The sequence below is a fragment of the Chionomys nivalis genome, chromosome 5 (assembly GCF_950005125.1).
Source record: "Chionomys nivalis chromosome 5, mChiNiv1.1, whole genome shotgun sequence".
Classification (NCBI taxonomy): Eukaryota; Metazoa; Chordata; class Mammalia; order Rodentia; family Cricetidae; genus Chionomys; species Chionomys nivalis.
In genome coordinates this window covers 22,381,900-22,409,119 of record NC_080090.1, presented here as the reverse complement: position 1 = coordinate 22,409,119, position 27,220 = coordinate 22,381,900, and the positions used below count along the sequence as shown (strand labels likewise).

General features: G+C 42.1%; 1 protein-coding gene across 1 annotated transcript; it reads left to right on the top strand.

Moving 5' to 3' along the window:
• The first annotated feature begins 11,503 nt into the window (after positions 1-11,503).
• Positions 11,504-27,220, top strand: LOC130874583 (zinc finger protein 431-like). Its single transcript, XM_057769973.1, has 2 exons — positions 11,504-11,777; positions 27,198-27,220. The coding sequence occupies exons 1-2, from the start codon at positions 11,504-11,506 to the stop codon at positions 27,218-27,220; spliced, it is 297 nt and encodes a 98-aa protein (XP_057625956.1).

Sequence of the window (27,220 nt, the reverse complement as noted above, 5' to 3'; positions counted from 1 at the left end):
TGAGTGGGAACAGTTTGCAGGCAGATGGTCTACCTAGAGATTTGGTGGCTAGTGTGCCCTCTGGTTGAGCAAGGGGCTTCTGCCAGAACTGGAGGATGGGATACCATGACAGGAAGGGGAGAGGTGGTTGGGGGTAAGGTTGACGGGCACTGAGAGAGAAGTGGCAGTGGGCAGTGTGCAGGGGGCAGTCTACCTGGAGTTCTGGTATGGCTTCTGGTCCACCAGGATGCCTTAGCTGTAATTGGGGGCCCAGGTATGGTGACGAGGGGAGGGCCGATTGGAGGTAGGCTGGGCAGGCACTGAGAGAGTGGGGATGGTCTGTGGGCTAGTGGCCTACCAGAGGTTCTGGTGGCCAGAGGGGTCTCTGGTGGAGCACGGGGGCTTCTGATGGAGTTGTGGTTTGGAATATGGTGACAAGGAGAAGAGGGGCGATTGGGGGTAGCCTAGGTGAGCACTGAGGGAGTGGGAGTGGTCTGTGGGTCAGGGGCTTACCTGGGGTTCTGGAGGCTGGCTTGGCTTCTGGTCTGTTCATTCTTTTATAACCTTTCACCCTTCTATCTTGTATCTCAAAGCTACTGTGGTTAGAGAAAACCGGAAAAAGTGTGTGGGCTGATACTAACACAATGCATGGTCCAGCTGCTACCATGAGACAGGCTAGTCTGAGGTGAAGATGTGCTATCCTCTACCATGGTCCTTACCCTTCTGTGGTCTTCTCATGGGTAAGTATACTCCTCTAACTCCTAGGATCTTCTTCCTGCCCCGCATGTGGGTTTATCCTAAGAATGGGACGTTGTCGTGGAATGTGTTGCCTTACGACGGTGTATTGTGTGCCTGCAGGGACTGGCATTCTGTGCCGAAATGAAGTCATGCATGCCCAGACTTTGTCCTTACTGCCCTCACCTTTCTTCTACTGATGACACTGGGTCACCTAGGCATTTCCCAAGGGGCTGAATGCTGGCAGCATGAGCTAGGGACAAGCCACAGCCAATTCTAGGACTCACTTTTCTCGTCATTTCAGCAGATTTTCTGACATGTTTATGTTTTTAAGGACTCGTAAGGGTTTTTGTGTGGTATCTGTCAGGTCCTGTTTCTCTTTCTCATTTCTCCTTTTCCTTCCAGCCCCAGAGAGTCACTCACTGTTAAGAACTGAGACTGCCACATTTCACAAACAACTTCAGGGCACAGGTCTGGCATGTGCTCAACAGTTTCTGTCTCTGAGGATTCTCACTGCTCATCCCCAGGGACCTAAGAGATGGCAGGAGGTGGCTCCGATGGTGGCGGTTAGGGGAAGCTAGACCTTGGGAAACCCACAGCGAAGGTTGCATTCCTTTCTTAATCTTATGAGTTTTATTCTTTCACGTTTGTTCTCCTTCAGGAGAAACCCAGGTTGTCCTAGCTGCAAGTCATTGACCATCATGGTTATTCTCACTACAAACATTAAGTGTTTCTTAGCATACTGATGAACCATGGATGAAACACTTTGAAGTACTTATGGCTTAGTAGTTCCTAACTACAGTCATTAAGATTTTAAAGAACTGAATCTTTCCGACAGTTTTTGAAATGGGGAGAATTCTAGAGTGGTTTCTGTTGTGGTAATGCACACCACGACCAAAAACAGCTCGGAGAAGAAAGGGTTTTTTCATTGTACAGGTTACAGTCCATCATCTAGGGAGCCCAAGGCAGGAACTTGAGTCAGAAAGCATGCGGTAAGCTAGGGATAGTACCATGTATAATGGGCTGGAGGCTCCTGAATCATTAGCAATCAAGAAAATGCCCTGTAGACATGTCCACAGGACAATTTGATGGGGCAATTCTTCAACTGAAGCTCCCTTTCCCCAGTGTGCCACGTTGACAACCGAGGTTAGCTACCATGAGGAGAAACTTTGCCTGGAGATCCCTGCTATGGAAGCAGTATAGTAAACTGGATATCAGGCTGGGATCCAAAATGCCTGTGTGTGTGTGTGTTTGTTTTCCCCCTGCTACTCCCTCCTTGGGGAGTGCGGGCAAGCTCTTAGGTTCCCTGAATCTCACGGTGTTCATTTGTAGAATGGAAATAGAAATCATGCGTTACGCGTTGGTTGGGAGGATAAAATGGCACACAATGCCCTCAGACAAGAGTCCAGGTGTTGGGATTTGTGCCCTGTGTCTGACCCCCTTGTGCCACTTTCCCCTCAGTTGAGTCAAGAAATGGGCTTCACACTATCAGCCTGTTACATGCCCCGCTACACCTAACTATGAGGCTAATCTAGCTAGCTTTCTGCATAAAATAAGGCATTTTATTCCTTACCTTATTCTCTTACCCTGGAGGGACTCATGGCTCTTGGAGAAGACTCATACAACTCTTCATACGAGGTAGGATGAAGTACATGTTTGAAACCAAACTGGTCAATAAATGTCAGAAACTCAGGGAGGGCATGGCTGGGATCATGGGTCTAGGAGAAGGCTGCAGCAGGGGAAGAGCGACTATGCCAGCTTCAGGGACCCCAGAGCTGCTTTCGCAAGGTGGGATCCCCAGGGTATATTTCAGATGGGGGCAATGCTCAGAGAGGAGTGTATATCTGATGTTGGCACTGTTCTCCTGTGGATGAGTCCTAACAGCCTGATCCTAGTGGAACCAGAATAGCTCTGCAGAGGGCGTGAACAGTGTGTGTCCAGTGGATTCAACGGTGAGCAAACCAGCAGGCTGTGGTTCCCTGGCATGCCACCAGCTTGGTACCATCCTGGAATTCCATAGGTACTGCAAACAAGGCTGCTTAGCTCAACCGTGTGTGTGTGTGCATGCGTGGGTGCGTGTGTGCATGCAAATGTGTGTGTACATTGTATGCAGATGTATATGTACATGGGTGGACACATTCGGTGGTCAGAGGTCTATGTAGAATGTTTCCCTTGATTACTTTTCTTTCTTTATTTTATTTATTTCCTTGACACAAGGTCCTGCTATATAACCTTAGTTGGCCCAGAACTTTCTGTATAGATCAGGCTATCCTTGAACTCTTAGAGATTCAACTACCTCTGCCTTCTGAGTGCTGGGATTAAAGGTGTGGGCCACCACACCTAGCCCTGCTTTATTTTTTGAGACAGAATCTCTCACTGATCATTGAGCTCACATATTTGGCTAGATTGGCTGGCCAACAAGCCCTAAGGGCCCCTGTCTCCTCCCTTCCTCCTGCAGTACTGCAGTTACAGGCTTATTACACATCTTCATTCTTGCTTGGCAAACAATTTACTGAGTGAGCCACCTCCCAAGTCCCTTGGTTTAGCTTTTAGCTGGTGCCAACTCATTACACTCGGGTACAATGACATGGTCAGCACTCTGGATCCAAATTTATATCCAGATACAGGCCTTTCCTGGTGCTATGGTGACTTTTCTCTTTAAATGACTATTTGGCAGACATTGGCCAGCTTTAAACTTTTTGCTTCTTGGAACTGCAGGGTAAAACCCAACCTAGGGTCTCAGGTACCAGTAGAATCTTCTGCAAAGATGGGTCATACCACTGAGAGGTGACTTTAAAAATGTTTCTGCATCTGGGCACAATGGTACATGCCTTTAACCCAAGAATTTGGGAGGCAATTTATGGGTTCAAGGCCAGCCTGCTCTGCATAGTTAATTTCAGGTCAGATAGCACTATACAGTGATATTTTATCTAAAACAGCCATCTTGGCAAGACAGACAGTACTGTAATCCCTGTACATGGGTACCTGAGACAGAGGAACAAGAATTCAAGATTATCCTTAGCTGTGCATTGAGTTGGAGGTCAGGCTGCACTACACTAGTCTCTGTCTCAGAAAACAAAACAAAAGGAAACGTCTCTACAAGGAGGTTGAACAATTTAGGTGATGGGCAAACGAGTTATATCCACTAACGGATTTCAGAGATATTAAAGATCTTTAAGAAGGGAAGGGCTGAGAGGTGATGGCTCAGCGGATAAAGACTCTTGTCACCAAGGCTGATGCTGTGAGCTCAGGCCCTTGAGCCCACATTATGGAAGGAGAGAACCGAGTTCTGCAAGTTGCCCTTGTCCTCTAACTTCCACATGGCTGGGGCACGAGCATGTCATTTAAAAAGAAGAGTCTTGAAGAATACTAATGATGAATTCTATTGAACTGTAATAATTATAGGTTGTGCTAATAAAGATAGTGAGTAATGTTTTACCACCTGATTTCACGTAGCCCTCACAAAATCCCAGATGTCACACCCTGCTCCACAGGGGAGCAAATTAAGAAATTTGATTCGAGATAACAGCTAGTACCTGGTAAAAGCAGGAGTTTGAACTTGGCTGCTCTTCCTGGTGTCTGGAACTTAGACTTACCTCTCATGTGCGCTTTATGTTGGGATTTTAGCAAATGCCCCCACAGAGCACCTTTAAACTGTCTTAGCCAACCGGGTGCTAATCCTGTTCCCAGGAATCATGGCTGGGTCTCTGTTTGTGGACCCTCAGCTCTGGGAATGCTGCAAGACAACAATGCCTACAAATGCATTCTGCTTTAGTTCATCCATCAGCAGGAGTGATTCAGAGGCAGCAGGGATCATTAGGTATTTCGCAAGTACTCCACACCTATAGCTGTTTCTTTCTGTGTCTGTGTAGAAGAGAGCCCTCTGCTGGTAGTGATGGGAATTGCATCCGCCTTACTGTAGTTGAATCACCATCTGGCTGTGTGGTGCTGAGCAAACCACCATGTTGTTTGGCTGTTTCCTCATCTCAGAAATGGAGTTATTAAGTCCCTGGCTTGCCCTCAGACATGCTGAGACCTTCTGTTTATTCTGGATGACCTGAAACTTCTGGGTTCACAAGGCTAGGGAACTTCCAGAGAGGATGCAGAATTCCTACTGGTGATTGGGACCCTTGGGACCCCTGGAGCTGCTCTCTGGAAGGCAGGTGGACAGCATTTTTCAACATGCCATTCATAACCAAGGACATTTGCCTCTATCGCTGTGGTGAAAAGTGGAGAGCTAGACACTTGACACTGGGGTCACGTGACTGATGTGGGCCCTGACGTCTCTCCGCAGATTAGCAACCTGAACCTGGAGGATGCAGGGTCTTACAGGGCCCACATCAACCTGAAGCACTCTCCTGTCACCTGCACCCGGAAGTACCACCTGCAAGTCTGGGGTGAGTATCCTGGGGAAGGCAGGTGGGGAGTGTCGGCCTGTGATTATCGTCACAGCCTTTAGCCACATGACATGTTCTTTCTAATCATAAGACTAACATATGCTGACTGCAAAATTTATGAAGAAGAGTAGCTGAGAGCTCATGGACTGGCTGGTTGTGTGTGTCAACTTGACACAAGCTAGAGTCATCCAAGAGGAAGGAGCCTCGGCCGAGGAAATGCCTCCATGAAATCCAGCTGTAAGGCATTTCCTCAATTAGTGATCAATGGGGGAGGGCCCAGCCCATGGATGGTGTTGCTATCCCTGGGCTTTTGGTCCTGGGTTCTATAAGGAAGCAGACTGAGCACGCCAGGGAAAGCAAGCAAGTAAGCAGCACTCCTCCATGGCCTCTGCATCAGCTCCTGCCTCCAGGACCCTGCCCTGTTTGAGTTCCTGTTCTGACATCCTTCAGTCATGAGCAGCAATGTAGAAGGGAAAGGCAAATGAATCCTTCCCTCCCCCACTTGCTTTATGGCCATAGTGTTTTGTCACAGCAATAGAAACCCTAAGACAGCCCAGGACCTGTTTCTCACCCACTAAAGCAGAACTCCTATGTAGGCAGCAGGCACTGAATGATTTCAGCACCTGAGAACTGGGTTTTGCCGCAATCTATTCCTGGGGTTCTGAGCTTCCCCACCGCTGAAATAGAAGCACTACATTTGGTTGAGAATAAACACACTGAACAGATGAGGGCAATCTCTCACTTTTCTCAAAGAAAATTTGAAAACTTTTAGCAAGGGAAATTACCAAGAAAACTGTAGGTGTGGGGTTGAAGCACTCACTGCCTTGGAAAGGCCAGAACCGGATTCACCCGACCAGTAATGGGACCAGAAGCCACTTTTGTGTTCAATTAGTTTATTGCCTATCGAAAGGGAGAAGGAATCAAAGGTCCAGGGCTACATGAGCCTCGCCCTACCATCCAACAAAGACGATGCTAGAATAAAAGAACCCAGGTGGTGGTGATGAAGATGGTGGAGCAAGTGACCCTGAGGATTCTGGTCTAGACCTTAGCTGGGGTCAGAGTGGTGTTGTGGTGGCACTGGGGTGGGAGTGATGAGGGGTCGGGGGTGGGTTACGCTCTGCATCTCTGCTCTGTGGGGATGAGGAGCCCCAAATCAAGAGGAATTGTCTCGGACAGCATCCAGGTGAGGGAGAGGCAAGGGATAGTAGCCTCAATCGGAACAATGACCTCATTGGCTTCCCTGCCTGTCCTCATCCTCTCCTGTTCTGGGAACTCACTGTGGCCATGACTCAGATTGGCTGTGACTCCAGCTCTGCCTGGAGGTGATGGGCAAGGTCCCAAGGGGCCACGGCAGAGCTCTTCTGAAATAGGTTGGGTAGAGATGAGGGAAAACTAATGGGGGGGGGGGGGGGGCTTCTTATTTTCTTTGGGTTGTGTGACAGGAAAGGCTCCTTCTCCTCTATTGCTTAGGGTCTTAGCTTGGGTTATCCTTGTGGATTCCTGGGAATTTCTCTAGATCCAGGTTTCTTGTTAACCCCGTAATGGCTCCCTCAATCAAGCTATCTTTTTCCTTGTTCTAATCTCCGCCCCTCCTCCATCTCGACTATCCTGTTCTCTCAAGTTCTTCTTGCTCCTCCCTTCTCCCTTCTTCTTTCCCTGCTACTCTCGCTTCTCCCTTTCTGCTATATTCCCAATTTTGTCAGGTGATCTTGTCTATTTTGACTTTCCAGGTGGATCTATATATGTTTTCCTTTGGGTTCACCTTGTTACTTAGTTTCTCGAAACTCAATATCCTTTGTTTATGGCTAGTATCCACTTATGAGTAAGTACAAACTATATTCATCTTTTTGGGTCTAGGTTACTTCACTGAGGATGGTGTTTTTTAGTTCCATTCATTTGCAATCTCTCATCATATAAAGAGCTGATTTGCAAAATATATAAAAAACTCAAGAAATTAGACATCAAAATTCTAAATCACAATTTAAAAAAAATGGGGTACAGAATTAAACAGAGAATTCTCAACAGAAGAATCTCAAATGACCAAAAGACACTTAAGGAAATGTTAACATCCTTAACCATCAGGGAAATACAAATCAAAACAATTCTGATATACCATCTTTCACCTGTCAGAATGGCTAAGATAAAAAACACCAATAATAGCTTATGCTAGAGAAGATGTGGAGTAAGGGGAACACTCATCCATTGCTGGTGGGAATGCAAACTTGTACAGCCACTCTGGAAATAAGTATGGTGCGTTCTCAGAAAATTGGGAATCAACCTAGCTCAGGACCCAGCAATACCACTCTTGGGCATATACCTAAGAGATGCTTAGTCATACTACACAGACATTTGTTCAGCTATGTTCATAGCAGCATTATTTGTAATAGCCAGAACCTGGAAACAACCAAATGCCTGTCAGCTGAAGAATGGATAAAGAAAATGTGGCACATTTACACATTAGAGTACTACTCAATGGTAAAAAATCAAAAACAAACAAACAAACAAACAAATAAAAGCAATGGCATCTTGAATTTTGCATGCAAATGGATGGAACTAGAAGTTTACTTTTTAATGAAGAAACATATGCTAAATTCATGCCTAAAACCCCCTGACCATGCAGAGAAAGCGGAGATGCAGATTAAATGCTGTAAAACATCAAATAGAAGGGTTATGGGTGTTGAGACCTATTAGTCAGCAGTATGACTATAATAATGCAGTTTAGGAACATGATTTTGTTGGCTGACATGTGTGAGACCACATGAAGTATTATATTTCAGAACAACTAAGAATAAACATCAATGTCTCACCATGAAAATTAAGGTAAGCATGGTAATGGATGTATTAATTTTATTTGCTCATGCACCGTTGCTTGCATATGCTTATCAAAACATTTCTTTGTGTCCCATATATATCCACATACATATATACACACACACACATATATGGCTAAAAATAAAAGAAAACAGAAAATAGAAGAAATTTAAAAATAATATTAAGTCTGGGATATAGCTCAATGGTAGATGATCAGCTTGGCAGAGTTTGGGTTTTCTGCACTGGAGACTAAAATTTAAAGAATGGAAATTCCTTGTGAATTTTGCTCCACTATCTGAGGTGTAAATATTTTAACATCTTTTATCCATTTAGCAAATGCATCCGCTAAATATCATTAGCATTCTGTAAGTTTTACTGAAGTACAGTGTAGAAGAGGTGTGGATAAGCATCTGTGCCCCCCCCCCGGGGAACACAGTTAAAATCATCACAACCTGCTTCTGAGATGCTTCTCGGCTATTTGGTCATAATAGTGGATAGCTTTAGCAGGACGTTGTGCTGTTCATGTACGGCAATGGCTGTGCTAAATGTGGGCCTGAGTGTCAGGGTTTAGTGGAAGCAAAGCCTGTCCCTGCTTCTCTGCAGCTCTAACACATGGCATATAACACTTATGCTAACAAATGTTAGCCTGACAAGGAAGCATTGATGGAGATCTGTGCTGGGTATTATGGGATATAAGGAGCCATGGTAACTGACTTCTGACAGTCATAGTCTCCTTTCCTCTCTATGGAGCCTGCATGTCACAGTTCCTGCATGTTTATAGTTCCTAGATTCCTCCTTCTAAGGGGCCGGGGCACAACTCACTTATACCTTTGACTTTTTTATCTCCAATGTCTTTCCAATTCTTCATTTTCCCATCTTCTCCTCTTCCTTCTAGCCCAATTACTAATCTATGGCACTATTCATCCAGACTCTTCCCTACTCTGCTCCCTGATGAAAAACTTATTTTTCTCCTCACCCTGGGAATTTTGAAGATTGGACTGATCTGAGCTTGACCTTGAAGAAGATCAAAAGAAAAATAAAAGCTTGCAGTCATCCTGGAGACTCAGAAATAAAGGATTCTGTGGGAGGAGCCCTGTGGATGCCAGCCTGTCCTGAGGTGAATGACAGAGGGTCACTGATTCTTACTGGAGCAGAAAACACTTTTCATTTGCAAACTGAGCTCACAATTCCCAAGAAATAGATACAGCTCTTTTGTTTAAAATAATCTGCGTATGCTGGTGGATGGTGACACATGAATTTAATGCTAGCACTCGGGAGGGAGGCAGAGGCAAGTGAATCTCTGTGAGTTCAAGGCCAGCCTAGTTTACAGAAATAGTTCCAGGTCAGAAAAGGCTTCACAGAGAAACCCTGTCACAAAACCTGAACAAAACTAAAACAAAAATAGTACTTATTTTTAAAATGCCCAGAAAAAAGGAAGTGAAGGCGGAAGTCACAAAATAATCCTACACTAGTTTAGAATTATGAATAATAAAGGGTTATTTGTTTTAGAGAAACTTACAGATCACTGTCCTAGATAAGAGTCCTCTGCTCGAAAAGGAACAAAGTCTAGCAGCCAGAAGCAAGAGTGGGAAGCTAGACAGAGAGTGCATGCTTTAGAGCTTCATTTCCAGTATAAGAGACCACGCCCAAGGGGACTGGTATCTTAAATGCTATTGGCTGAAGGAGAGGAATGCGCTCCCACAGCAAGGAAGCTTATTTAAGAAAAAATAAATGGTTTGAAATATAAAAAGATTAATAAGTCACTAAATACTAATACATCTACCTCACTGATTTTTTGTTGCTGTTTAAATAAATGAGTTCAGAGAGTCTCAATTCACTTTAAATGCCAATTCTTTGGAGCAGCTTTAATTATTGCCTCCAAATAGACCTTTGCTCTTATGCATAATTGTACTGTTTGAAAAATTACTTAGGAGACCACTTAGGCTAAAGTGGTTCCAGTGTTCCAGGTTCCTACTTAAAACAGACTAACTTGAAAGATCAACTAACGAGAATCCACTGAATAAGCTTTAACTATGGACTCTCCACTTTAACCAAGCAGCTTTTTTCTTGGGTTTGCTTCTATGAGTATCATAAAGATGTTTTTCCCCTTTATCTTCTGAGAAGCCCAGGACCACTGTGGTCTGGTGTTGCCCAATCCGTAAATTGCTATTGACTCAAACAAATGCTTTAGAATGTCAACTTGATCTTTTCTCGTTAAAGTCCTAATGTGATTAGACACCTCAGTTGTTGTGACTACAGTCTGTTTCCTCTATCAGCTCCAAGAAGGGAAGACCTGTTTGTTTGTTTGTTTGTTTGTTTGTTTTACGCAAATGTAAAGCCCTGGGAGAGGTGGAACATCTGGCTGTGGCTGTGGCTGAAATTTCAGCAGTGCAAGAATGAATGATTGGATAAGTAACAGTTAAAATTTACTATTCCTAAGGTTTGAAGACTGTCGAGTTTATCTGAAGACCTAAGATGTAACTATTTTATGTTTTCTCTTTCTGCTTTCAATAGGAAGTAGATCCTTTATTCTAAAATTTCCTAGGATGCTTTAATAACTGGCAAAAGAAGAGGGTTACAGCAAGAAGGCCGTCATTCATCTACTGATTAGCAGAAATCCATTAGAACTGGTGCCATATACAAACAACTGAACTCAAAGCAAAATTCACCCTGGAAGAAACTTCTTCCATTTTCTCCCTACCAGCTATCTCCCTATCCCTTTCCCACTTCACTTACAAATGAAGATTGATATACTCTGTCACTACATAGGAAACTGCCAAGCAAGTAGTTAGTGGTTTATTCTGAGATGTAAAAGGGCAGACAGAGCAGAAAGTAGTTGAGGAGAGGCTCTAACATAAAACAGGGTCCCCAAACCCACCGAGTTATCACAGTATGAATGATCTAGGAAAAAGTGAGGGTGTTATGTGTAGGGATAAGTCCCACCACTTAGGGGGTGTGTTCGCCTCGGGCTAATGTTTACCTATAAATCAGGCGAGCTTGCTCGCAGCGCTTGCTTCTGCTTTCCTGGTCTCCACTGGAACGGTGGTGCTGTAAGTCTATTTCCCCATTAAAGCTGTATATATTTTTACAATCTGTCTGCATTCGTTTACGCCATTACATTTTGGTGCCCAACATTTTGGCGCTAAATAGCTTGGCCAAGTCATGAGTGGAAAGTAACTACATTTAGATAATCTTCAACCTTTTCAAAGAGCTGTAGAAAATGGCCTTTAATCTAACTCAGAGTTTTGTGGTAGTGAGACACAATTGCTCCTGGCAACACCACTCTATTCCCGAGAGAATGTTGAGCACCAAAGACACTCCACCTGGAACCTTTCTTCTTGGCTGAACTGGCCTTTGGGCAAAGAAATGCCCATACCTCAACCACTGACAGAAATACAGAGTATCCGTGAATGGAAAAAACAGGACTGTCATATCCTGCCAAGACAGGGTAAGATAGTTTTGACAAGTTTCTTGCCTTTGAAAATGGTATGTCAGGGCAGCCATCTTCAGTCTTGGCTTTGAAGAGGAGCTGTCGCCAGTGGTTTCCTATTCTTGGGTGCAGCTGCTGTTGCAGGGAGACGATGCCTGAGAACTTTGGCAAAATGGAGAAGCACAACGTGGCATTGACCTATGATGATGTGTACATCAACTTCACTAAGGAAGAGTGGGATTTGCTGAATCCTGCCCAGAAGAATCTCTACAAAGATGTGATGCTGGAGACCTACAGGAACCTAACTACTATAGGATACATTTGGGAAGACCTTAACACTGAAGAGCATTGTCAGTGTTCTAGAAGACATGCAAGGATTGAAAGAAATCAAACTGGAGAGAAGTTTTCAGTATATTCTCACTGTGGTAAAGTCTTGTCTTATAACACTCATCTTCTAAGGAATGAAAATACACATAGCGGAGAAAAACGCTCTGAAAAAAAAAAAAAAGAAAATGGTATGTCAGTTATGTTAGGCCTTAGCCAAAATTGGTTGCTTCAACACTGCAAACGTGACCTTGGGTGATTGCCCAGGTAGCCAGTTGTCTCTGTGATTTGTCTCATGTTTTGGAAGTTGTTTGATTGCACTTCCTAATTACTCAGGTAACATTATTTTCCTTCTCAGATCTTCGATGGGGTTGAAGACTATATAAATGTAGTTACTTTCCACTCATGACTTGGCCAAGCTATTTATTATACAAGACCTAAGCTAGTTAGAATAGGATATTTGTACTTATTGTATATAATTTCATAGTAGGTTTAGAACTCTCTTACTTAAACAAAAGGGGGAAGTGTTGCTGGAGGTCCTTCTGCTCCTCCAGCCAATAGCCTCTGAGATACCAGCCCATTGGGGCGTGGTCTCTCTCCCTTTAAAAAAGCGGCCACTTCCCTCCTCACTCTCTCTTACTTCCTGCTCCACTTCAGGCGACTAGACTCCTTCCTGATTGCGCAGAGGGCTGTTGTCTGGGACGGTTATCTGTAAGTTTTTTCCCCTTTAAATAAATACCACCCTATTAATCATAATTCCAAACTGGTGTGGCATTGTTTGTGACTTACGCCTTCAGTTATGATTTTAATAGGAAAGGCTACCCCCTCTCCCACAGGCGCATGAGGAGTATTGGTATTAGCTCTTCTTTGAAGTTCTGGTAGAATTCTGTATTGAAATCATCCGAGCCCAACCTCCTAAACTTTTCTGGCCAGACAGCAGGGAGGGTTCCTGCTGCTGGGCTTTCTTTTCCCCAACCCTCCCTTCCCCCAAGTCTGCCTTTTTACCTGTGAGGTCCTTAGAACCCTGTAACACAGCCTACTCCAGTGCTGAGGGGACCTGAGAGGTGAGTCAGCGTCCACAAGCCTGGACAGCTGGACATCCCAGTCTCTGGGATCTTACCAGTGGGACAGAACCCAGGGGCCCCTCCCCAACTCCCTGGCTTTTCTGGCCAGCCAACGGGAGTGTTTCCACTGCTGGGCTTTCCCCAACCCAACCTGCCCTCAAGCCCGCCTTTTCATCTGTGAGTTCCTTGGAACCCTGCAACACAGGCTCCTCCAGTGCTGAGGGGACCAGAGAGGTGACTCAGCAGCCATGGGGCTGGACAGCCAGAAGCACCACTCTCTGGGACGTTCCCAGTGGGGCAGAACCCAGGGGCCCCTCCTCAACTCCCTAGGCTTTTCTGGCTAACCAGTGGGGAATGTTCCTGCTGCTGGGCTTTCCCCCAAACCACCCTGACCCCAAGCATGCCTTTTTGCCTGCGAGGTCCTTGGAACCCTGCAATAGAACTTGCTCCAATACTGAGGGGACCTAAGAGAGGGCAGATCAAGAAAAACTCCCAAGTACTCAGACAGCCACAGCAAAGATCGGACCAAGATGCCAAGACACTGCTATGAAGGTACAGGAAGCATACAGAACACCAAATAGACTGGATCAAAAAAAATTAATCAAAATATAAAACATACAGAATAAAGAATGAATATTAAGAGCTGCAAGGGAAAAAGGTCAAGTAACGTATAAAGGGAAACCTATCAGAATTAAACCTGTCTTCTCAATGGAAACCATGAAAACCAGGTCTTGGATAGATGTGCTGAAGACACTAAGAGACCGTGGATGCAAACCCAGACTACTATACCCAGCAAAGCTTGCATTCACCATTGATGGTGAAAACAAGATATTCCAGAACAAAAACAGATTTAAACAATATGTAGCCACAAACCAAGCCTTACAGAAAATACTAGAAGGAAAATCACAAACCAAGGAAGCCAACAACACCCATAATAACACAAGCATCTGACAACCCTCCACCAGCACAACTCAAAGAAGGGAAACACACAAACACTACCACCAGAAAAAATAACCAGAGTTAACAACCACTGGTCATTAATATCACTTAATATCAATGGACTCAATTCACCTATAAAAAGGCACAGGTTAAGAGAATGGATACAAAAACAGGATCCAACATTCTGCTGTTTACAAGAAACACACCTCAAACTCAAAGACAGACACTACCTCAGAGTAAAGGGTTGAGAAAAGGTTTTCCAATCAAATAGACCAAAGAAACAGGTGGGTGTGGCTATACTAATATCTAACAAAAATGATTTCAAACTAAAATCAATGAGAAGAGATGGAGAAGGACACTTTATACTCATAACAGGAACAATTTATCAGGAGGAAGTCTCAATACTGAATATCTATGCCCCCAATATAAAAGCACCCACATATGTAAAAGAAACATTAATAGAATTCAAAGCATACATCAAACCCAACATTCTAATAATAGGAGATTTCAACACTCCTCTCTCACCAATAGGACAGGTCAACCAGACAGAAACTTAACAGAGAAATAAGAGAACTAACAGATGTAATGAACCAAATGGACTTAACAGACATCTATAGAACATTCCACCCAAACAGAAAAGAATATACCTTCTTCTCAGCATTTTATAAAACCTTCTCAAAAATTGATCACATAATTGGTAACAAAGCAAACATCCATAGATACAAAGAAATTGTAGTAATCACCTGTGTACTATCAGATCACCATGGAATATTGTTAGAATTCAACAACAATTCTAACCCCAGAAAGTCTACAAACTCATGGAAACTGAACATTCAACTACTGAACCACCCCTGTGTCAAGGAAGAAATAAAGAAAGAAATTAAAGTCTTCCTTGAATTCAATGAAAATAAAGACACAATATACCCAAGCCTATGGGACACTATGAAGGCAGTGCTAAGAGAAACGTTAATAGCACTAAGTGCCTACATAAAGAAAACAGAGAAAGCATGCATTAGAGACTTAACAGCCCACCTGAAAGCTCTAGAAAGAAAAGAAGCAAATTCACCTAGGAAGAGTAGAAGACTGGAAATAATCAAACTAAGGGCTAAAAATCAACAAAATAGAAACACAGAAAACAATCCAAAGAATCAATAAAACAAAAAGCTGGTTCTTGGAGAAAATCAACAAGATTGAAAAACCCCTATCCAAACTAATCAAACGGCAGAGAGAGAACACAATAATTAACAAGATCAGAAATAAAAAGGGGGACATAACCACAGACACAGAGGAAATTCAGAGAATCATTAGATCTTACTACAAAAGCCTATATGCCACAAAATTGGAAAATGTGAAAGAAATAGACATATTTTTAGATAAGTCCCATATACCAAAATTAAATCAAGACCAGGTGAAAATTTTAAATAGACCTGTAAGTTGCGAGGAATTAGAAGCTGTCATCAGAAACCTCCCTATCATAAAAAGCCCTGGATCAGATGGTTTCAAAGTAGAATTCTACCAGAACTTCCAAGAAGAGCTAATACCTATACTCCTTAATGTGTTTCACAAAATAGAAACAGAAGGCTCACTGCCAAATCCTTTTTATGAAGCTACAGTTACCCTGATACCACAACCACACAAAGACTCAACCAAGAAAGAGACCAATCTCACTCATAAACATCGATGCAAAAATTCTCACTAAAATACTGGCAAACCGAATCTAAGAACACATCCAAAAAATTATACATTATGATCAAGTAGGCTTCATCCCAGAGATGCAGGGCTAGTTCAACATACAAAAATCTATCAATTTAATTCATAATATAAATAAACTGAAAGAAAAAAACCATATGATCATTTCATTAGATGCTAAAAAAGCATTTGACAAAATTCAACACCCCTTTATGATAAAGGTCTTGGAGAGATTAGGGAGACAAGGTTCATTCCTAAATATAATAAAAGCAATATACAGCAAGCCGACAGCTAACATCAAATTAAATGGAGAGAAACTCAAAGCCATTCCATTAAAATCAGAAAGAAGACAAGGCTGTCCACTCTCTCCATACTTCTTCAATATGGTGCTTGAAGTTCTAGCAATAGCAATAAGACAACATAAGGATATCAAGGGGATTTGAATTAAAAAGGAAGAAGTCAAACTTTCATTATTTGCAGATAATATGATAGTGTACATAAGTGACCCCCAAAACTCTATCAAAGAACTCCTACAGCTGATAAACACCTTTAGTAATGTGGCAGGATACAAGAGCAACTCCAAAAAATCAGTTGCCCTCCTATACACAAAGAACAATGAAGCAGAGAGGGAAATCAGAGAAACATCACCTTTCACGATAGCCACAAATAGCATAAAGTGTCTTGGGGTAACTCTAACCAAGGAAGTGAAAGATCTATTTGACAAGAACTTTAAGTCTTTGAAGAAAAAAATTGAAGATGATACCAGAAAATGGAAGGATCTCCCATGCTCTTGGATTGGAAGGATCAACATAGTAAAATTGGCAATTCTACCAAAAGCAATCTATAGATTCATTGCAATCCCCATCAAAATCCCAACAAAATTCTTCACAGACCTTGAGAGAACAATAATCAACTTTATATGGAAAAACAAAAACAATCCAGGATAGCCAAAGCAATCCTATACAATAAAAGTACTTCCGGAGGCATTACCATCCCTGCCTTCAAACTCTATTACAGAGCTACAGTAATGAAAACAGCTTGGTATTGGCACAAAAACAGAGATGTTGACCAATGGAATCAAATCAAAGACCCAGATATTAATTCACAAGCCTATGAACATCTGATTTTTGGCAAAGGAGCTAAAATTATACAATGGAAGAAAGAAAGCATTTTTAACAAATGGTGCTGGCATAACTGGATGTCAACCTGTAGAAGAATGAAAATAGATCCATATCTATCACCATGCACAAAACTCAAGTCAAAATGGATTAAAGACCGCAATATAAGTCTGACCACACTGAACCTGACAGAAGAGAAAGTGGGAAGTAGTCTGCAACACATGGGCACAGGAGACCACTTCCTATGTATAACCCCAGTGGCACAGACAATAAGAGCAACAATGAATAAATGGGACCTCCTGAAACTGAGAAGGTTATGTAAAGCAAAGGACACAGTCAATAAGACAAAAAGGCAACCTACTGAATGGGAGAAGATCTTCACCAACCTCACATCAGACAAAAGAACTGATCTCCAAAATATATAAAGAACTCAAGAAATTGGGCATTAAAATTCGAAAAAACACAATTAAAAAATGGTGTACTGAACTAAACAGCGATTTCTCAACAGAAGAATTTTAAATAGTCAAAAAATACTTAAGGATATGTTCAACTTCCTTAGCTATAAGGAAAATGCAAATCAAAATAACTCTGAGATACCATCTTACAACTGTCATAATGGCTAAAATCAAAAACACCAATGATAGCTTATGTTGGAGAGGATGTGGAATAAGGAGAACACTCATTCATTGCTGGTGGGAATGCAAACTTATGCAACCACTTTGGAAATCAGTGTGGCAGTTTCTTGGAAAATTGGGAGTCAACTTACCTCAGGATCCAGCAATACTACTCTTGGGAATATACCCAAAAGATGCTCAATCATACTACAAAAGCATCTGTTCAACTATGTTCATAGCAGCATTATTTGTAATAGCCAGAACCTGGAAACAACATAGATGCCCATCAAGCAAGAATGGATAAAGAAGGTGTGGCACATCTACACATTAGAGTACTATTCAGCGGTAAAAAAAAATGACATTTGAATTTTGCATGCAAATGGATGGAAGTAGAAAACACTATCCTGAGCGAGATAACCCAGACCCAAAAATATGAATATGGTATATACTCACTTATTCGTGGATACTAGCCATAAACAAAGGACATTGAGCCTATAGTTCATGATCCTAGAGAAGTTAAGCAATAAGGTGAATCCAAAGAAAACATACATAGATTCGCCTGGAAATTGGAAGCAGACAAGATCGCCTGACAAAATTTGGGAACATGGGGGTTGTGGTAGAAGGAAGGGGGGAAGGGGAAGAGGAGAGGAGAGAAGGGGAGGGTTGGGGAGAGCTTGAGGGAATGGGATAGTTGAGATGGAGGAAAGACAGAGATAAGAGCAAGGAAAGAGATATCTTGACTGAAGGATCCATTTGGGGTTTAGCAAGATACCTGGCTCTAGAAAAATTCCCAGGAATTCACAATGATGACCCCACATAAGACCCTAAGCAATAGAGGAGAGGGCGCCCGAACTGGCCTTGCCCTATAGTAAGACTGATGATTATCTTAAACATCACCATAGAACATTCATCCAAACATAGATGGAAACAGGGGCAGAGACCCACATCGGAGCACTGGACTGAGCTCCTAAGGTCCAGTTGAAGATCAGAAGGAGGGAGAGTATGAGCAAGGAGGTCAAGACCATGGTGGGTTCACCCACTGAGTCAATGTGCCTGGACTAATGGAAGCTCACCAACCCCAACTGGACTGGGAATGAACGAGCATGGGATCAAACTAATCCCTCTGAATGTAGTTGACAGTTGGAGCAGACTGAGGGGCCAATGACAATGGTAGGGATTTGTCTCTACTACATGTACTGGCTTTTGGGGATCCTATTCTCTTTGGATGTATACCTTGCTCAACCTGGATGTAGTGGGGAGGGCCTTGGATTTTCCACAGGGTAGGGTGCCTTGCCCTCTCTTAAGATAGGAGGGGTGAGGGAACAGGGTGGGGAGGGAGTGGGAAGAGGGGAGGAAGTGGGAATTTGGATTGTTATCTTTTTAAAGTAATAAAATAAAATAATAAAAGAAGAAACCATCTGGACCTGGACATTTGGGCGGGGGAGGTTGGGAGGCTTTTGATGACAGCTTTTATTTCCTTGCAGCTTTTAGGTCTATTTAAATTGTTCACCCGGTCTTGAATTAATTTTGGCATATGGTATCTATCTAGAAAATTGTCCATTTCTTTTATGTTTTCCAAGTTTGTGGAGTACAGGTTTTTGTTGTATGGTCTAATGATTCTCTGATTTCCTCAGTGTCTGTTGTATCCCCCTTTTCATTTCTGATTTTGCTATTTGGATGTTCTTTCTCTGCCTTTTGGTTAGTTAGGATAAGGTTTTGTCTATCTTGTTGATTTTCTCTAAGAACCAGCTTCATTGATTTTTTTTGTATTCTTTGTTTCTATTTTATGGATTCCAACCCTCAATTTGTTATTTCCTGTCATCTACTCCTTCTGGGTGCATCTGCTTCTTTTTACTTTAGAGGTTTCATGTATGGTGTTAAGTCACTAGTGTTAGCTTTCTGCACCTTATGCAGGTACTTAGTGCTATGAATTTTTCACACAGCTTTCATAGTGTCCCATAGGTTGGGGTACATTGTGTCTTCATTTTCATTGAATTCTAGGAAATCTTTAATTTCTTTATTTCTTCCTTGACCCAGGGACAGTTCAATAGAGCACTGTTTAATTTCCATGTGTCTGTGAGTTTTCTAAAATTAGTGTTGCTGTTGAATTCTAATTTTAAACCATGGTGATCTGATAAGATTCAGGGGGTTACTCATTTTTTTGTATCTATTGAGGTTTGCTTTGTTACCAAGTATGTGGTCAGTTTTAGAGAAGGTTCCATGAGGTGCTGAGAAGAAGCTATATTTTGTGATTGGGTGGAGTTCTCTAGATACCTGCTAATTCTTTTTTGCCATGACATCTGTTAGTTCTCTTATTTCTTTGTTAGATTTCTGTCTGGTTGACTTGTCCATTGGTGAGTGGGGTGCTGAAGTGTGGAATTTGATGTGTGATTTAAGCTTTAGTAATGTTTCTTTTACATATGTGGGTGATCTTATATTTGGGGCATAGATGTTCAGAATTGAGACTTCATCTTGATGGATTGTTCTTGTTATGAGTATAAAGTGTCATTCTCCATCTCTTTTGATTGATTTTAGTTTGAAATATATATTGTTAGATATTACGATAGTAATACCCGCTTGTTTCTTAGGTTCATTTGATTGGAATTTTTTCCCCAAGTCTTTACTCTGAGGTAATATATGTCTTTGAGGTTGAGGTGTGTTTCTTGTATATAGCAGAAGGCTGGATCCTGCTTTCGTATCAATTCTCTTAGTCTGTGTCTTTTTATAGGTGAATTAAGTCCACTGATATTAAGAAATATTCATGACCAGTGGTTGCTAATTCCTATTATATTTTAGTGGTAGTGTTTGTGTTTTTTCCCTTCTTTGGGTTTTGTTAGTGTGAGGTTATCTGTTGCTTGTGTTTTGGGGGGTATAGTTAGCTTCCCTGGGTTGGGGATTTCCTTCTAGTACTTTATGTAGGGCTGGGTTTGTGGATATTGTATTGTTTAAGTCTGTTTTTTTTTTTTTCATGGAATATCTTATTTTCTCCATCAACGGTGACTGAAAGTTTTGCTGGGCATAGTAGTCTGGACTTACATTCATGGTCTCTTAGTGTTTGCAGCACATCTGCCTAGGACCTTCTGGGTTTCATGGTTTCTACTGAGAAGTTGGGTGTAATTCTGATGGGTTTACCTTTATATGTTCCTTGACCTTTTTTTGCAGCTCTTAATATTCTTTCTTTATTCTGTATGTTTTATGTTTAGATTATTATATATTTTGATCCAGTCTATTTGGTGTTCTGTAAGCTTCTTGTACCTTCACAGGGATATCCTTCTTTAGGTTGGGAAAGTTTTCTTCTATGATTTTGTTGAATATATTTTCTGTGCCTTTGAGTTGGAGTTCTTCTCCTTCTTCTATCCCTATTATTCTTAGGTTTGGTCTTTTCATGGAGTCCCAGATTTCCTGGATGTTTTGTGTTAAGAATTTGTTTGATTTAATGTTTTCTTTGACCAATGAATTGACTTTCTCTAGAGTATCTGCAACCTGTGAGATTCTGTCTTCCATTTCTTGTGTTCTGTTGGTTTTACTTGTCTCTGTAGTTCCCATTTACGTACCCATATTTTCCATATCCATAATTCTCTCAGTTTGTGTTTTCTTTATTGCCTTTATTTAAGACTTTAAGTCTTTAACTGTTTGCTTCACCTGTTTGATTGTTTTTTTCTTGGTTTTCTTAGGTTTCTTTGAGAGATTTATTAATTTCTTCCAATTTTTGTTTGTCTTTTCCTCCATTTCTTTAAGGGAATTTTCCATTTCCTCTTTAAAGGTCTCCATCATCTTCATGAAGTTATGTTTAAAATCATTTTCCTCTGCTTCTTCTGGGTTAGGATGATCAAGTCTTCCTGTTGTATGACCACTGGGTTCTAGTGTTTTCCATGTTACTTTTTAGGTTGTTGGATGAATTCTTGCATTGGCACCTACCCATCTCTTCCTTTAGTTGATGCTGGCAGTGTCTTTGTGTCTTGGTCCAATTCTTGGAGTGGCTGTTTGTGTTTTGGGAACTGTTCTTTATCTGCTGTGTATTGTCACTGTCTATGTCTCAGGGTTTTTGGAGCAGCCTATCTCTTAGTCCTCTCTCTGTAGTAGCAGGCAGTTTCAGAGTTACATTGAGGTTGCAGAGGGATGTGCCAAGATTTTCTTAGATTTAACATTTTCTTTGACCAGAGTATTCATTTCTTCTATCATGTCTTCAGTGCCTGAGATTCTCTCTCCCATCTCTTGCTGTCTGTTGATGAGTCTTGCCTTTAAGATTCCTGTTAGAGTTCCTAAACTTTTTACTTCCACATTTTCCTCTATTTGGGTTTTCTTTATTGATTTTTATATATACATTCGGGTTTTGAACTTTTTGTTTTGTTTTTGTTTTCTTTCTATTTTCTTCCATTGTTTGTTGCGTTTTCATAGATTTCTTTAAGGGATTTATTCATTTCCTCTTTAAGGAACTCTATAATATTCATAAAGGCTATTTTAAAGCCCCTTTCTTGTGCTTCAGCTATGTTGGAATACTCCAGGCCTACTGTGGTAGGGTTGTTAGGCTCTAGTGGAGACATATTGTCTTGGCTGTTATTGATTATATTTTTACCATGTTGTCTAGGCTTCTGGGTTTGGGAAGGTTGTAGTTCTAGGTGCTTTTATCTGGTCTTGTCTCTGTTGAGTGGGTGTTTTGTTTCTTTGTTTCTGGGGCTCTCTCTGGTTCTTAGGAGAGTGTGATAGCTGTGGCTTGCCTGGTAGAAAATTCTTCTCGTGTCCTGATAGGTGTGGCCACTGGGGCTTCCTGGTAAAATGTTTCTAGGTATTGGCATCTGAGACGTAGGAAGGGAATGAGCTAAGAGGAAGGGCAGAGGGAAACCACAGGTGGGAGGGAAACAGGGTATTCCATCAAGATCTGCCTACTCCTCTGGAAATGGGAGCAGAGTCTGAGGAGAGGCAGCAACAGGCGGTCTGCTACAGACCTAGGGATGAGATTGGGGGATTGGATATGGAGGAGAAGAGGGGAGAGTGAAGATCTGAAACGCACCTTCCCATTTAGCTGGCCTACTGTTTCTCTTTCAGGCTTGACTGGTGATTCTGGGGAATGCCTGCTGGAGTTGGGGGTTGAGAAAACAGAATTAGTAGGGGAGAAGTTTGGAGGAAAGTGTTCACATCATCCACTGTGTTGGTAAACTGAGAATCACCCACCATCCAAAGCCAGGTGCTCCCCCATCCCACACCCTGCCTTCAGTGACTCAGCACCAGCGGCACTGTCATCACTAGCAGCCAATGCCATGTGTTTCCACTGCCATGGTCTCATATTTTTCCCTATGTACATGCTTCATACTCTCTATAAAGCCCTCACCATCATAACCTGCTCTCTTTTCCATCCCCACTCAGAGGCAGCATATGCAGACCCTGCCCCCAAATCTCCCACATGAGATCTGTTGTGCAGTATGATTGTGTGGCATTCTTTGCTCCTGTGATGGCCACAAAACATTTACACACTGGAGATGAGGGCAGAGAGGAGGGGGAAGATGAACAGGTGGTCTTCTACAAAGTTGGGGGTGGGAATGGGGGATTGGATTTAGAGGAAAGGAGGGAAAGGTGAAGATCCACAGAGTACCTTCATCCCTGACCAGAGTGGCCTGTGTGTTCTCAGGGGATGTCTGCTGGAGTGGGATGTTGGAGTAAAGTGATGGATGAGGAGAGAGAAGGACATTTAGAGATCTGTGTGATCCCCTGGAGATGGGGGTGAGGTGGGGAGGAGAGGAAAGGATGCAGGAGGTAGTCTGCTACAAAGCTGGGGGTGACATTGGAAGAATGGATTTGAAGGAGGGAGAAAGAGGGAAAAGTCTGCAGTTAGATTATCTCCCTGGCCAAAGTGCAACACTGCCCACTCTCTGATTTTTCTTGGACACTTCTCTTTATGTTCACCCACCTTAGAATTTTGAAATTTAAAAATTTATTATTCTCTGTGTACAAGAGGGCATGTATGCCAAAGCCCTGATGTGGAGATCAGAGGGTGACTAAAGTTGATTTTCTGCTTCCGCCTTTATGTGGGTTCAGGGGGTCAAAGTCTAGTCATCAGGCTTACATAGCAAGCAACTTCAGCCACTAAGGCCATCTCCCTGGCCCCATCTAAGAAATCTAGCCTTCTTCTGTTAGCCTCTGTTCTGTACTTGGCCTCAGCTTCATTTATTCCTGGTCTTAATCTTTTCCCTTCATGAAGGAGCTCAGTTCCAGGATTGTTTCCTGCTGGGAACTATTCCTCTAAGGCCATTCCAGCCTTTTACAGAATTGTTTTATAGAATTGCACAGGGGAAGTAATTCTTGGTCTCTTGATAACTAATGTCATGTGTCAAGTTGGGTAGGTTAAGGGATGCCCTGGTGATTGGTAAAATCCTGTTCCTGGATATATTTGTGAAGATGTTTCTCAAAGAGATTAGCCATCCATCAACAATGACACCAGAACCTTTCAGGGTTCAGGGAACAAACAGAACAAAATGGGAAACTTGGTTTCCCTGCTTGAACTGAGACATCTCCCTTTCTGCATGTAGACATCAACACTCCTTGTTTGTGAACTTCTAGATGCAGAATAGAGCTTACACCATCAAATTCTCAACTTCAAGACCTTTTAGACAGAGAATGAACTATACCAATGACTTTCCTGATTCTCCAGCTTGCAGACAACAGATCGTGGGATTGACTGGCCTTTGTAACCATGAGAGCCAATTCCTATAATAAATCTCCTCTTAGGTAAATCTCTGTCTTCATGGCCCACCTCCACAGGGACAGAATTTTAAGCATGGGTTTTCTGAATTGCTTCTGAGGCTTCTGGAATCAGAGCACTGGTGGTGCATAGATTGAGCCATTTGATGTTTGCTTTTGGTTACTCTTAATTAATACATATAAGAAGCAAGAATTTACTTGATTTCATACATCATTCTTGCAAACATTCATGGGGAATTTAATTTTCCCAGAGCTCTAAGCAAGCTCACTCTGGTGGTTTCCTTTTCTCCCTATCTGTGCTTCCTTTGGGACTGTTTGCCACTAAAACCCAAGAGTAAAATGGTGAAAAGAATGAGATCCATCAAGGGATCATTTCCAACTCAGGCTATACAGGCAACTAGAAATTTGAGGTGGTTCCTGATGAAGAGCCTTCTTTCCTGCAGGGATGAAATGACTGAAGATCAAGTATAGAACTCCATCTTGATTTTGGCCCCATTGAACACTTTCTACCTGCAGGGTGCCTGTTGTTGAAATGAGGTACTGCTTGGATGAATAAAATTTTGTGGGTTGGGATGGGAATATATGGGAAGAGCCTGATAAAAGCTGTGAGCATGGAGCTCCTAAATTTTAAGGACTGTTTTTTGCTAATGAAGGAGGTCTCCCCAACATCAATAAAGGTGCCTTTGGAATTGCTGTCACCCACCAACCAAATCTCTTTGGAAAGTGGCCTCTTACACACAAGGCATAAGACCCTCCACATATAATGGTTTCAACTTCTCCATTTCTGAGAGGATTAATGCTGCATTACCCACAGAAGCAGAAATGCTTTGTGGGAGGCAAGAGAGTGCCAGCTCACCTTAGGAGTTAAGGGTTCAATCCTTACCTCTTTTGCTTCCAGAGCCATAACTAGGTTCAGCTCCTGTAAGCCCTTGACAATGAAGTATTAAGTGGAACCCATGAAGAGTTGCACTATAATTCCTAAAGAACTGCCTGGGTTTTTTCATTTATCGTGTGCAATTTAGGATGGGACTAGGCATGAGATAACTGTGGAAGGAGCATAAAGTTGAATCAAGTCAAATTTAAAGGTATGGGGCCAGTAAACTGAGATTCTGCAATGAACATTGCAATACCAAGTTAAAACAAAAGGTTTCTAACAGTTTGTCTGATTTACTGAGTGAAACATGAACCAAGTGGAATTTTCTGTGTTGACTGACCAGCCCTGTGGTGGCAGTTGGTAACATTATATTTACTGATTTAGCTGGAAAAGGCAGCATTGTGTTCTTGCTGGAAGATACAATTCAGATATGAATATGCTTTTTCCTAGACACAGTTTTTCCCTAGTCTTATTTTAGCTTGTTATGTGTTCAGTTTATGTACCTGAGAACCTGTTCTTTTCTAAAGGGAAATGGAGGAGTGCATAATCTGAGGTTTTTCTCCCACCCTCCAGTTCCCGAATAACCACTCAGAGGCTTAATATTGCTTATAAATGGCCAATGGCTCAGGATTATTACTAACTACCTCTTACATTTAAATTAACGCCTTTCTATTAATCTATGTATTGCCACATGGCTATGGCTTTTACTGGTCTGCTGGCACATTGTTTCTTGGGTGGCCTCTGGCGTCTCTCTCAACTCCACCCTCCTTCCTATATCTCCATTTGTCTTTCTCACCCTGTCTTATTCTGCCTGGCTATAGCCCAAATCAGCTTTATTTATCAACCAATGAGAGCAACACATATTCACAGCATACAGAAAGACCATCCCACAGCAGAACCGTCTGAAGGAGAGAGAAGGTAGCAATGGAAGGACTGGGAGGACTGAAGGGAAAGGGAAACTGTGGTCAGGATGTAATGCATGAGAGAAGAATTTTTTTTTTTTTAAAAAGAATTTTTTTGAAATAGAGGTTGTTTTTTTCATATACTTTCTGGTTTTCTCCCTAGTCCCTCCTCATATGTAGGTGTACAGTGTTACTCCCTGTGCATACATAAGCTGCAGATACACATGAAGTCCTAGCACTCACAAATAAGCACTAGAGAAACCAGATTGTTATATGTGCAGGCTTTTCAACAGAAGGGATTCTTCCACACAGAAGGCTGAAATGGATGTTGTTTATAGCCTGGTGATTTTTCCTGTTCTGTAGAGTCAGGCATTACCTGAATCCCCCAGACACCTGATCATCACTTCTCAGCCAATAGAACCCATTCTTATGAAAGAGGTCCTATGTACTTTACCATAGGATTTACTATCTTGCGTATTACAAACTTTTTCCCTCTAGACCATCATCCTGAGCATTGTTTCTCAGTCAAGAGAACCCGTTCTTGTGGAAGAGGTCACAGGAACTTTGCAAAAGACATAAACTTGACAAAAGAGTTTCAATGTAGTCATACCTTATGTGTGAATCATGCATATGCATGTATAATCATATAAAATATTTAGAGCAATGCTTGATATATAGTTGAGACACTATTGAAATATTAACATAATTTTACAGTTTATTTGCTCTTTTCTTCTGTTTGCCAGTTTGACAGATGGCGATAAACACAAAGGTCACTTAGAATTAAGCCAGAGAGAAGTCGAGGTATCTATAAAATTTGTCCCCAGATTCATGAACTGAAGAAGGTTCCAGTGTCTCCCTCTCCCCTGAGTGTGAAGTGATACTGAATATGGGCTGCAGTCAGGATTGTCTCTTCCCACCCAGAGGTTCTCGTTTGTGGGGTTCTGCTTCCCTTCTGTGCCTGCTTATTTTGATCGTGTGATGAACACTGCTCATGAAAGATAGCTTTCAGGGATGGCTTGAGAACTAATAATGGCATTTTCTTCTCGTGATGATCCTTAATACAAGAAACATCAGATCTTTAAAATCTCATTTCCAATTTTCAGATGCCTTAATGTGGGCTAAGGCTAATGTATTTCTTGTTTATTTTTTTCTCTGAGGGTCAATCTTTTTGGGTTCCCAGGTCAAAGCGACAAATGAGTCCCATAATCTTGATGATTATTAGGCCCAGATTTTGTATCTCTAGAAAAGGGGAATCTCTCTGTCTCCTCTCTTAGATCATTGAACATACCCCCCAGGGCAGCTCTGGGAGCAGAAGTCTCCTGTCCCTATGGTCTATCTCTTGAAACCATTTTTCTTTCTCCACATTCATCCTACCACCCTATTCCACATCCTGGTACTTCTCATGGAACCCTACACTAGCCTCTAAGATGTTATCCTGCATCGAGCTTTGTCCCTTACAGTGTTTCTTACACTGTAACTATGTTCTATAAGCACAGATCTTTATGGGCTGGCCACAGCGACTTCTTTTCTTTCAGGTCTTCTCATCACAGGGCATTGCACTGGCTGTGCTCTCTGACTGCAAGGAGCCCCTTTTACGTTTCCCTCTTCTTGTTATTCATCTTTAGATTTCATATCAATATTGAATTGA